Consider the following 12,894-nt stretch of genomic DNA (forward strand, 5'->3'; position numbering starts at 1 on the left):
AGCCTGCGCTAGTGAGGATAACAGCCCCAGAATGACAGAGGGATGGGTCCGTGCTCCTGGCTGAGCAAATCAGTAGAAGGCTTGGTGCACGTGCAATTCCTTGAAGGAAGCAGGGACCAGGGAGGGAAGGAAATTGGAAGACAATGTTCACGGCTTTGCCCACAGCCCGTGAAGAGACCCTGAGCAGCAGGGATGTACGGTGCCCCATCCCAGCATTGCACCATCTTCCCGAAGCCATGATAGGCAAGCTGGAATCACCAGAGAGAAAGCTGCCTCCAGCAGCAGATAGTTGATTTGAAACAGACTGACCCCCCAGCTCTTTGAGTCCCCCACCAAATGTGCAAGGACACTATGAAAACTGCCCCATCGTCCTGCTAGAATGCATGAGCCACAGGTAAGGCTCCAAGTAAGTCATCAGCAGCAGTCGTTCAGTGATTTCAGACCCTTCGCTGGCGGCAGAGGAGAGAATAAGAAGGTAAGAGCAGCCACACTGGGTCAGACCAATGGTCCATCTAACCCAGTATCCTGCCTTCTGACAGTGGCCAATGCCAGGTACTGGATAGATTCCACTCATCCCCAGCCCTCTGACCCAAAACTAGAGGGGTTGTGGGGCTGGGCAGAGGGAGGGGGGAGGAGTCACTAGCCCCCTATCCCAACTGCCATTCACCTCCTTCAGCATCTGGCTCGGAGGACAGGCCTCGCCAGCAGTGCGGTCTGGGCACCTGGGCTAGCGGGACTGGCCACAAGCCAGACCCAAGCTGGCAGAACTCTAAAGAGAGCAGCCCCAGACTGTCCCATTCCTCCCGCGGCACAGACACACCAATGGAAGGAGAGGGCAGGGGACAGCTTGATGGAAGTCAGTGCTTTACCCCCGCACAACCGCAAAGTTGGCAAAGCAAGTACAGATTTAGCTTACCTGGGGGAAGAAACAGAAAAATTGGTAAGAAACATTATCCCTGTGATATTACCTGCAGACACATTTACAAACACACAAGAATACCCAGCATCCTCTGCAGGGAGAGAGTCACATGATATTGGGAGGCGCCCCTCTTTCAAATGAATCCAGCACAGATCTCTCACGGCCTCACAGAACCCCCAGCACGGTGGGGGTGTTATCGGAATAGAAGCATTGCACCCAGGGACCAGCAGCAAGCAGAAAAACCATTCCAGGTAGCGGTGGCACCGAGATGCAAGAAGCCCCTCCCACTCATGCAAAGCAGCCCGAATTTCCACGTCACTGCCATGATGGAAATAATTCGGTAATCTGAAATGCTTTATGCCCAGGTTGTTGCAATACGGCAGATCGGCTGGGAAGGGCAAGCAGCGACCCGCTGTAAGAGTCAATCCAGGAAAGAAGGAAGCAAGCCCTGCGCTACCATTGTTATAAAGTTGCATAGTGTAGGTTAGTAAATCAAACTCAAGAAATTCAGAATTATTGGCAGAAAAAAAATCCACAGAATTAGTTGCATTTGTATTAGAAACAGCATCATTATGGTTCCTATTTAAATCAGCCACTACTATCCCAAAATGCATTGTGGAAGGGTCAGTGCTTTGCACTGATTGGCTGCTGTTATTTTTAAGGCTGCGACGGGTACTATTCCCGTAAGAGAGCGATTGGTTTGAATGTGCAACATAATGGGATAGCCAGTTGTCTAAAGAACCTGCCAGCTGGGCTGGAATCCCAGCATGCACGCTGATATCGGTCTGCGGCTCCCGCCAGTCCAGAACGCTTGCTGTCGGTGAAACTCCTCCTCTCTTTTCTGAGGCCACTCCCCCGCCAGCCCTTGCTTGAGGGAGGGTAGCACTTTCCTGACCCTCTGCAGAGAGGTATTCCTGGGAAGCCCCCATCTCGCCACGGGTGCCTCTACCTGATGAAAACGGGAAAGAAGCACTACCTGGAGGAGCTGCCGCAGGCTTCTGTAAGAGCGCCCGTGTCCTGTTCCAGGCAGGCGGAGGGCCTGTTGGCATGGGAAGCGAAGCCTCCGGCTGCCCGGTCCCCAGCAGGCCGTGGCCATCCCCTGTCGAGTTGGCAGTCATGTTCCCATGGCCAGCCAGCCCCGTTGCAGAGCTGGGAGCAGCCAGGCTGGTGCGAGTGGTTGTCCGAGGCGCAGCGGCTGTGGGCTCCCCTGCGTTTCCAGTCCTCCAGGTGGTCCCCTCATCCCATAGCTGGACCAGGCTCCTGATGCCCTCTGCTACGTCCAGGATCTCAGCCCCCACCCCCGCAATGTTCTCCCCCTGGTCCTGGGGCAGGGAAGGTGATGCCGGAGCGGGGACAGCGGTGTCCGCGGCTGGTGCCGGCCGCGTGACTGCGAGCTTGCTCCATACCTGGTCCCCTGGCTGCGCGGTCGTCGGCACAGCCGCCCGTGTCGTGGTGGCCACAGGAGAGGTAAGTGGTTCCGCCGTCTGTCCCTCCGAAGCAGGGCTCTCTGTGGGGGGCAGGGTCGTTACCTTGGGGGCTTTTCGGCTCCCCCAGAACCAGTCAAAAAATTGTGTCTCCACCAAGGAGCAGCAGCAGGTTAGCAAGAGCAGGAGACACAGACGCTGCTCAGCTGGAGCCATGAAAAATACAGCTCCGGGAAAAGCGTCCTGCAGCAGACCAGCGTCCAGGGGAGCTCACATTGGTCTGTCCTCTGCAGCTCTGGGAAGCATGCACAAAAATGAAGGGAGGCGTGGCTAGCCAGAGCTCCTGCCAAGCCCTGCTCCCAACCAGCCAGCCAGCCTCTCCTGCTCCACGCCCTCCTTCCCCGACAGGGCAATGCTCCCGCTGGGACTTTCCTTCTGCGCACACCTGGAGTTTTATCCTTTGCCCAAACCCTCCTGAGGCTCCTCCCTGGGAGCCAGCAGCCCTGCACCCTTGGTCCACGCTGGAGAAGCATTCTGCCATTTATTTCTCAGCCACACCCACTCACTAGCCAGGGATCTTTAACTCCTCCTTGCCCACAGCTCAGCACATCCAGAGACCTCTGCCCCTTCCCTGCCACATGCTTGTATTTTAGTAGCTGTTCTCCTGTAATTAGACGTGAGCAGAACTCCAGAGTGTGCAGGCTGCTTGTCAGACACGCAGGGGGAGGAGGCGGTGAGAACAGTGCTGCCGCCAGAGAAAGCACAGCGATGATTTGCAGTCAGTCACTTCACCCCCGGGCTCCATCTCTCCTCACGCAGCCCAGCTGGCAGCCTCCCCACTCCTTACTCCCACTCCTCACAGGTATTTGCTCTTGCAACTGTGGGGATGAGGCATTTCCTGGGCTTCCTTCTCCCCTCAGCTCGGCGGGGCAGCTGCACCCGACGGGGCGGCCCAGTCTCACCACGGGTGGTGGATGAGCTGCTCAGCATCTCTGTGGTCCCTGCGGACACAGGCTGCCCAGGGAACAAGGTAAATGAACATATCCCAGGTGTCCTGGCCAGCCCCACTCTCTTTGGGGCTGTACTCGAGAAATGGGGTTCATGGGCAGTTTGTGCTGCTGTGACCCCCACCCGCCATCTGTATGCGGACGTTCTGCTGTCCAGGCCTCGTGGCTGCAGCCAGGATTCCCAACAGTTATTCATCCTTGTTTAATGTCAGTGAGTTGAGATGTTCCCCAAAGACAGAACAGGAGGGATTCGGGATCCAGAGCCACAGAACCACCCTGGCATCGATGTTTAAGCATCAGATCACAAGCCTTTCACCGTGGAACGTTCTCAAAGGAGCTGCTGATAGCTCCCCATGCCACGGCATCCCTCCAGGCCTGCAAGGTGATGTGTGCATGAGTAGTGTGCCAGAGTAGTGTGTGAAAATATGTCACCATTTTCCACTGGAATGCCAAGCGCTTACTGTGGCTAGCATCATTCCCCGCTAATTTGTTATTCCATTTACTTTTCCCTTTCCAGCCTCACAGGGCTAATCTTGCCAGGTAATTCTGTATAAAAAAAAATACATTTTACTTTTAAAACCAGCAATCCAACTATCCCCGCATTTCCACACACATTTAAAAAACCCCAGAAAATAATCCCGCAATTTCTACTGTGTTGCAGATACGGGAAGTTAGGAGAAAAGGACTATTATTGTCAAGACATATTTCCAAACCGAACACCATTTACAGTATGCCAGATATACGAAATTAGACAGAGGAAAAGCAGGCACTTAAAGAACAGACCAGATCTAGTTGTTAATATTGAGCTTTGAATCCATCGTACCATTGCACAAAAGACCTAGAGGACTTCTGACTCTGACACACTAAAAAATGTGGAAACATTGAAGACAGTTTGAAAAACAAACCACTTGCACACCCGACGGTCTCCCACTGACAGGAAAGGCACCAACTCTGAGACTCGGGCCTGGTCTACACGAGGAAATTAGGTCGGTACAATGATGTGGCTCCAGGGTGTGAAAAATCCACACCCAAGCGATGCAGTTAAACCGACCGAACCTTTGGTGTAAACAGCTTTGAGTGACAGGAGAATTCTCCCAACCACCTAGCTACCGCCTCTCGCACAGGGGGGTAGGGGGGTGTCGTCTTCACTGACAGGAGAACCCCTCCCATTGCCGTAGGTAGCGTCTTCACTGAAGCCCGACAGCAGCTCACCGCTGCAGCGTTTTACGTGTCGCCCTGGCCTGATACTCGCCTGCTCACGGCGCATCCCAGACCTTTGGGCACCCATTCGGAGCTCAGCCTCTCGGGTGGTGCCGCCAGCCACGGGCAGAGATGGCTCTGCTAACAGCTTCCCCCATCAGCCCCCCTCCCGCCCGCCCGCCCCCCACTTGGCCGGCCCCAGGAGCTGCGAGGGGAGCCAATCAAGGTTGCAACGCCAACCTTACACCACACAGGGGATTCCCCAACCCCAGGCCACAAGATTTCCCAGCGCGGGGGCGTTGACTGCTTTCTGGCCCCTTTATGCCACAACAGTGGCGTATAGGGAACACTGCCCGGCACTGCTCAGAGCGCGGGCCACAAGCTGGTGATGTAATTCAGGCTTGTGCTTGTGCAAAATGAAAAGTGGCATAAAACACCTTGGGCTGTGGCCATGCAAACGGTTCCAGTTACACTGAAAGTCAAATAACTTAATTGGTTAGTCTGTTCTTCAGCTCACACCAGGCAAAAAAAGAATTTGAACTTTTCTGACCTCAGACTTGTTCCTATAATTAGCCAGCCAATGGGACCTGGGCCAAGAACTAACCGGGGGCCAGACCATTTGCTAGTCACATCTGCAATACGCTTTCCCCTCCTGAAACCCTGGCGTTCTGCTTGTTCCACACCCCGTGCAGCCATGATTTAAAGTGAGGAGCGTCTACAACTACGTGCCCCTTTGTTCCTAGTTTCTTAATGCACGTCATGAACCACAACAAGACTGAAGAGGTGGCTCTGACTGCTTGTGTACAGCGATGTATGTGGAGAGATCTTTGGGAACGTCCCCATATTCATTTGTCGAGAGCCACAATGAAGTCAGTGGAAAGACTCCCATTGAGCTGCGCTGCACCCACACACTGGGTGAACCGGGCTGGACACAAGTGCCTTCACGCTGAGGAACGTCACGCTAAGGACACCACATTGGTGAGAAAGGGTAACAAACCATGCAGAGCAAGGCATGCATGAAACGGTCATTCCACATTTCCTCTGCGAGTTCTTCTATATCCTTGCAGCAGGCTAAGCAATCCCCCTTGCCCACGCAATTCCCTGGCTAAGCAACAGCCAAAGCCTTGCTGTGTAGGACTGACAGCCTAGGGCTGACAGTGCTTGCCCCGAAGGACCCTCCCACTCCGTGTAGCCTGAGGAACAAGAAGCCCAGAAGCAAGACGAGAGGCATTCTAATCCCCATGTCCGTTCTGCAGGACAGTGCGAAGGGCTCTGATGCAAAGCGCGTGGGAGTCAATGAGAGCCCTTCCAGGGACTGTGATGGGCTTTGCATCACTTCGCGAATGGATAGTCCTCAATACTTCACAGATGACTAAAGTACAGGGCCCAGACAAACCAGTACACCCCTCACATATGGCACAGCAGCCACGGGCTTTCATCCCGTAATTCCTGCATTTTGTGAGGATCCCCTACATATCTGGGAGGGTGATGTTCCCTCCCATCCTCCAGCCTGCCATGCTCAAGGGACTCTTCTCCCTAGGTTAACCAGACCCCCCTGGATCTCGAGCCGATTTGCTCTTGGGACTTCCCAGAGATTAACTTCTTAGACAGGACTCTGCAACAGAGGGGAAACCCTTCATTCCAGCCATGCTTTGCGTAATCTGTCAGATCAGAATCAGCATCCTCAGAAATAGTAAAGCAATTACTTGGAAATTGCATTTCTGAATAGCTCAATATGCCTAATGCCATATAATCAACCTTGTGGAGGAGATTCCTCCACAGAGCACATTATGAGCCTGAGTGCACAATACAGTCTAGTAATCACACCATTTCCTGAGCTCCCTTCACTCCCCTCTTGGCTCACATCTCGCCAAACACCGGCAGGGCTTTGCAGTGCAGACTCGCATAGCAGTTACCAACTCTCAGACACAGCAAGGGTTTTCACACCCAAAACAAGGAATGTAGGAGATGGTCTGGTTCACCATCTCTCCCCACCCAGCACTGCAGAGACCCTCCAAAACATAGACACAACAACAACAGTGGGGAGGGCTAGTAATCGCCAGCATCGAGTTCCCTGTCAAACCAGTAACCATGTAAACACAGGTCTTCATCTGCCTTAGAAAGGCAAAGACTTCACAACCTTCATTTTGTCAGGTCATGTGGTTTATGTCAAGGAATGGGCCGTGGGCTACTGTACACAAAGGAAGACCAAGCGAGCACCTACCCAGACCAAGCACAAGCAGCCACAAGGGCAACGAACAGGACACACGTATCTTGGACTTTGCTGGTGCCTGCGGGCGAGGACCATACGCAGTTGGGAGTGGGGCAATGCAGAGGCAGGTCCCCCCCAACGTGAAGAGACGCTCGACAACCCTTTACACAATGAAGCCTGGCAGCCACCTCCCCCCCACGCTCATGGCCCCAGCTTCATCACTAACCCAGCGAGAGACTCGCTTCCTAACCGGAGCCCATCTGAGCTGCAGTGGATCACGCAGCTTCTCCTTCCCATTGCTCTCTTCTTCAAATATCAAACTCCAGACACACGGCAGCCTCCATTTTAAACTGCACCGCACACCTCCTTTGCAGCGGCCAGTTCTTCCCAATGTGGAATGGCTGTGCACGGGGCAAGGGCTCCTTTTCTCTGTTGTGTATCCCATTCTCCCAGGTCTTGAGATCCACGTACTCATTTAGATCCATACTGGGTCAGCCCAGGGTACAACACTGCCCGTTCCCAGGCACTCCTGAGGACATCCCCAAATTGTCCGCCATGTTCCAGAACTGTATTTGTACGGGACAGGATCTGGATTCTCACGCAGCTCTGCCCCCGATTTCCCTTTTCCAGGCCCTCCACGTACCAGTGCTTCAGTGCACGCAGTCCCCTCCTCCGCTGCTCTGGATACAGTCCCGCTCCCCCACGCCACTGCATTAGAAATTAACCAGGTTACAAGGGAACAGCCCCCATTATTAATAATAAACAGCTCTCTGTGAAGGACATACAGAGCAGATAACTACCCCGCTTAAGAAATTAAGGGGACTTCCTACCCAAATGGCAGTTTCCTTGTAAGCAGTGTAGCCACGCTCCACGGTGGGTCATGACAGTCTAGCAGGGTGCGGGAGGAAAGGTGGGGGAGTTGCACTGTATGTAAGAGAGTGGTATGATTGCTCAGAGCTCCAGTTTGAAACTGGACAAAAGCCTGTTGAGAGTCTTTGGGTTAAGTTTAGAGGCGAGAGCAACAAGGATGATGTCGTGGTGGGCGTGTGCTATAGACCACCAGACCAGGAGGAGGAGGTAGACGAGGCTTTCTTTGGACAACTAACTGAAGACCACAGATCACAGGCCCTGGTTCTCATAGGGGACTTCAATCACCCTGACATCTGCTGGGAGAGCAATAGAGCAGTGCAGAGACAATCCAGGAAGTTTTTGGAAAGTGCTGGAGGAACTAACTAGGGGCTGTGCTCCTCTTGACCTGCTGCTTACAAACATGGAAGAATTGGTAGGGGAAGTAGAAGTGGGTGGCTACCTAGGCAGCAGTGACCATGAGATGATTGAGTTCAGGATCCTGACAAAAGAAAGAAAGGAGAGTAGCAAAATACGGACCCTGGGCTTCAGAAAAGAAGACTTTGACTCACTCAGGGAACTGATGGGCAGGATCCCCTGGGAGAATAATATGAGGGGGAAAGGAGTCCAGGAGAGCTGGCTGTATTTTAAATAAGCCTTATTGAGGGTGCAGGAACAAACCATCCCGAAGTACAGAAAGAATAGCAATATGGCAGGCGACCAGCTTGACTTAACAGTGAAATCTTCAGTGAGCTTAAACTCAAGAAGGAAGCTTACCAGAAGTGGAAATTTGGACAGATGACTAGGGAGGAGTATAAAAATATTGCTAGAGCATGCAGGGGTGTAATCAGGAAGGCCAAATCACACCTGGAGTTGCAGCTAGCAAGGGCTGTGAAGGGTAACAAGAAGGGTTTCTACAGGTATGTTAGCAACAAGAAGGCGGTCAGGGAAAGTGTGGGCCCCTTACTGAATGGGAGAGGCAACCTAGTGACAGATGATGGGGAAAAAGTTGAAGTACTCAATGCTTTTTTTTGCCTCGGTCTTCACAGACAAGGTCAGCTCCCAGACTGCTGCACAGGGCAGCACAGCATGGGGAGGACGTGAGCGGCCCCCAGTGGTGAATGAACAGGTTAAGGACTATTTAGAAAAGCTGGATGGGCACAAGTCCATAGGTCCGGATCTAATGCTTCTGAGGGTGCTGAGGGAGTTGGCTGACGTGATGGCACAGCAATTGGCCAGTGCGAGGGGGGATCTGACAGCAGCCTTCAGCTACCTGAAGGGGGGTTCCAAAGAGGATGGAGCTCAGCTGTTCTCAGTGGTGGCAGATGACAGAACAAGGAGCAATGGTCTCAAATTGCAGTGGGGGATGTCTAGGTTGGATATAAGGAAACACAATGCAAACAAAGCTACCTCAGGCACGCCTGCACCTGCCAAGATCACACCTCCCAACTGCAGTGGAGACGTACCCTAAGTCGTGTGGTTACAGCAGCTATGTACTATTCCGGGGTGGCTGACAGTATATGAGATTGCCCAAGGATTCTGTGTTTCCTTTAGCTGGCAAAGGAATCGATTTTCTTTCCTTCAAGATTCAATTATTTTCACTATGTTTAAATTTATATATTTTATTTTTATACTGGTAAAAAATAAACAAACAATCCGAAGAAAGATACGAACCACTGCAGCGGCAGCGCTGTCCTCTATGGCTGTCCCCACCTAATCCCTCGTTCATGCCATAGCTACACCTGCAAAGACTTACTTATGTGCTTTTCTTTATACACTCCGAGGAGCAACTTTGCTCTGATTGGCTCTATTCACAGTGTGTAAAGCCAAGCATGTGTGTAAGTCCTTACAGGACTGAAAGAAACTGCAAGGTCAGTGGGTTAAGGGCTGTGTTCTCTATGAATCCAAACACACCCGAGTGCTATAAAATAATAAATCGTAATATCCTAGATACGAGCAGTTCATTCTAGATTTCACTAACCAGGAGGTCACGGAAAAGAAGCAGTGTATTATTTCTATGAGTATCAATTTTCGTCCATTCGGCTACAAAAGAAGTAAGAGATCAATTTAAAAATTAAATGTACAACTTTCTACAGCTTAATGCATGCTTTTGGCAACACTCCAAAAGTATTCCCCAGGACCATAAAATACTAGTTTTCTCCAATAAGACACATTTTCCACTGTATTTTTAAAATGTCGTTTGAATAAGTTTGCTAATTAAAATATTAGTTGACATAGTAACAATGCCATATTCATGCTTTGTTTGAAAAGGAACTGGTGTGATGTCACTTCTAGAGTATTTTTTGGTAACAGATACATCAAACCATGAAATAGGCTACAACTAATTGAATACTGAACGCATTTTTCTTTTTCTTTCGATAAAGTTTCCATATTCAACATTTACCCTTGACAGACTACACTAGAGAGGGAGGAAAAGTAGCTCATCTGAGATCTTGACAAACAAATATAAAGATCAAGGAAATGAATTCTTCAAACTTTTAAAGTAACTCGAGTGAAGTAATATTGTTTAAAAACAAATGCTTAGATATTTCGATCCACAAGTTTCTTCTTCTTATCAGATGACGACAGAGTTTTGTTGCAGTCACCTTCTGATGGTGCATCTGTATTCCCTCTCCACCCCAGCCAACGCACTGTGTTATCTGAAAGTGCACATTCTTAAACATGAAACCAGAAGGGAACAAACCCTTGACATGATCTGCTGGTAGTTATACTGGTAGCTATGTATGTCAGAGCTTCTGCAGGCATGCCAGTACTAAATCATTGTGCATTTTGGCCATCCCTCCGCTTTCTTTTAGGAGTCTTTTGGTTTGGTTTAAATCGGAACCTATACTCCATATCTCCACTCCGTGAGCCCCCTGCTACCATTTACCTCACTTCTGGGACTCCTCTGAACCCCTTGAGACATGTTCCAGTCCCGAGTACAAGCATAAGCTGCACGTTCCACTCCCAGACATTGGCTCTTCCATTAACACATGCCCTCCTGAGTCCTCAATGGATTCCAGGCCCCATATCTCTTGGTCCCCTTGGCTGCCTTCTTTATCTAACGGCAATAAAGAGGACTCCAGCTGTTGAATTAATTCACCAGAAAGAAAAAATCCTGGTGCAATACCAAATATTGGATAACTTCCACCCAAAACCAATTAGTGAATTCAGCTTCCTGCCCCCCCTTCAAAAAAGGATGAAATTAAAATTAACCTGAAACTAAATTCTGGAAGAATTCCCTTCTGCCCATGCATCGCGCGCACACACCCCCAATGCAATTTCAAACACTTGCTTTGAAAAAGAGTAGCTTTAACTGCTTGCTAAAGTGTGGTTCTCCTCTGAAAGGTGATTACGTCAAAAGGGCATCTTTCTCAGCAGGTCCAATTGCTGTGTGTATTCATAATCCTACCTGCGTACTTTAGGGACAAATAAGAGGTATGTGTTTCTTTAAAACTACTTTTTACTATCAGTCTTACACAGCCATCACAACTGAGAGAGAGAACTGGATAACGCCTCCCCAGCAGGATTGTTACGCTCGTCCCCACTACATCTGCATGGCCCCACTGAAACCTGGGCAGTCCACCTGATACAGGTGTCGCTGAGAGGACAATGGGACTGCACAGGTGTAACTAAGAGCAATACATGGGCAGAAGAATTCTTCTTACTGTTAAGTAAGAGGCAGGAAGAAGTCAGCCTGGCTTTTCAGATCCCAAGGTGAATGGGAAAATAAACAGTTTTATTTGTAAATGGAGACAATTTGATCAGGCATCATTCAGACACCATAAGCATGGAACCCCTGGTGCCAGTTTCACAAAGTCTCTTTTCAGAGTGGAACCAGTAAGCGCTTAGACTGATGGCACTGCAGAAAGCCCTGAGAGAGAGACACACACACACCTCCCCTTTCAGTGCCAAGAGCTCACGCCACCTTCTTTAGTGCAATAAGTCTTGTTTTTAAAAAGTTAAACCGAAGACATTGAGTTATCTGGGAGCCCTCATTCAGGGCTTGTCTGTGCGAACATTTGATTCGCAGCAAGCTGGGGTGTAAATCTAGCCCACCCGAGCCGGCCGTGCAGACCCTGCCACCGTGCACTGACAGTTCTCTGGTGCGTTTATCCACCCCCATTTCACAGCAGGGCATGGTTAGTGTGTGCCAGCAAGGTCCACATGGACAGTTAGTGAGGGGCAGGCTAGTGCGAGGCTGATTTACACCCCAGCTTGCCATGCACTAAGTGTCCTTGTCGACAAGCCCTCAGACAAGTTCTGGCAGCCAGACCTGCTTCAGTTAGACTCACCTTCCACTCTTGGGAATTGGTGGTAATTGTTCTGACACATGTCGTCATCCCCTATAGGGAGGGGTTGGGGAGGGAAAGGTCAGATGAAGGATAAATGAGACCCAGCACGAGCAATAGCCAAGTCAGCCGACACTGACAGCATCAGCCCCTCAACCCAGCCAAGGAACCCTAGAGGAAGTGACTATGTGGAAAAGGTCCTGGGTGACTCTCTGTACCCCCAGTTCTACCCCCCCACCCCAAACCATCATCTTTACTCTTAACCAGGACACCCGCCTGTTGGCTGCTTCTTTCCTGTGTGTCTCTTTCTTCTCAATTTCACAATCCCCTGACCAGCACTCAGCTCAGCCTGTGGACAGGCCCCCATTGTGAAGCGGACAATACACAGTCACAGATCCTCAGAACACAGTTTGGGTATAGCTACATAATTCCTTCCACACATTCTGTCCATATATTTTGCAATGAATTATGACCACCAGCGGGCTCTTGGTCAAGATTTCACATGCCACCCTTTGGTAAAACTTAATGTGCCTCCCTCTGATCCAGGAGATCCCTGGAACACTCTGTGACCCCCTCTGCCAGTTGGCACCAAGAGGTCTCTGGGTCACAGATGCACCGGGGGGCAGACCAAGGTAAGGATGAGAACTCCCGAGCTGACTTTCTTAGCTCCTCCAGATGGGCTGACCACGAGGCTGTCTGCTCTGGAAAACTCCCTCTCAATCGTTTTCTCATACTGCTGAGTGAGAGCTGCTGCCACCCCGATTGTTATGAGTCATTTAAGGCATTTTCCTCTCGTGCAGCTGGGTGATTTTGCTGGGTCTTGTCACAGATATTAAACAAGATCTCCAGATGTGCTGATGTCTCATTCCAAACTATAGATTCCAGTATAGCTAAGCCCTCCAAATCTGCTCTGGGATGAGGGGCCAAAGGCTCTGCTGGCATGGACGGGTGCATTTCCTGGGTTAATGGACTTTCACCCCACCACAAACACTGA

At 50.7% G+C, this 12,894-nt stretch overlaps 1 protein-coding gene across 10 annotated transcripts in view; it reads right to left on the reverse strand.

Moving 5' to 3' along the window:
- Nucleotides 1-12,894, reverse strand: part of COL18A1 (collagen type XVIII alpha 1 chain) — a 239,078-nt gene that overhangs the window by 97,324 nt on the left and 128,860 nt on the right. For 7 of the 10 annotated variants that reach the window (XM_073306916.2, XM_073306914.2, XM_073306913.2 and 4 more), the window contains exon 1: nt 969-1,410. The exons of 1 other annotated variant lie outside the window; for it this stretch is intronic. In XM_073306916.2, the coding sequence (XP_073163017.2) occupies nt 969-1,395 (427 nt within the window). In that variant the 5' untranslated portion in view covers nt 1,396-1,410. 2 more of the 10 variants (XM_073306918.2, XM_073306917.2) reach the window with 2 other exon arrangements.

Source organism: Lepidochelys kempii, chromosome 11, assembly GCF_965140285.1.
Source record: "Lepidochelys kempii isolate rLepKem1 chromosome 11, rLepKem1.hap1, whole genome shotgun sequence".
Lineage (NCBI taxonomy): Eukaryota > Metazoa > Chordata > Testudines > Cheloniidae > Lepidochelys > Lepidochelys kempii.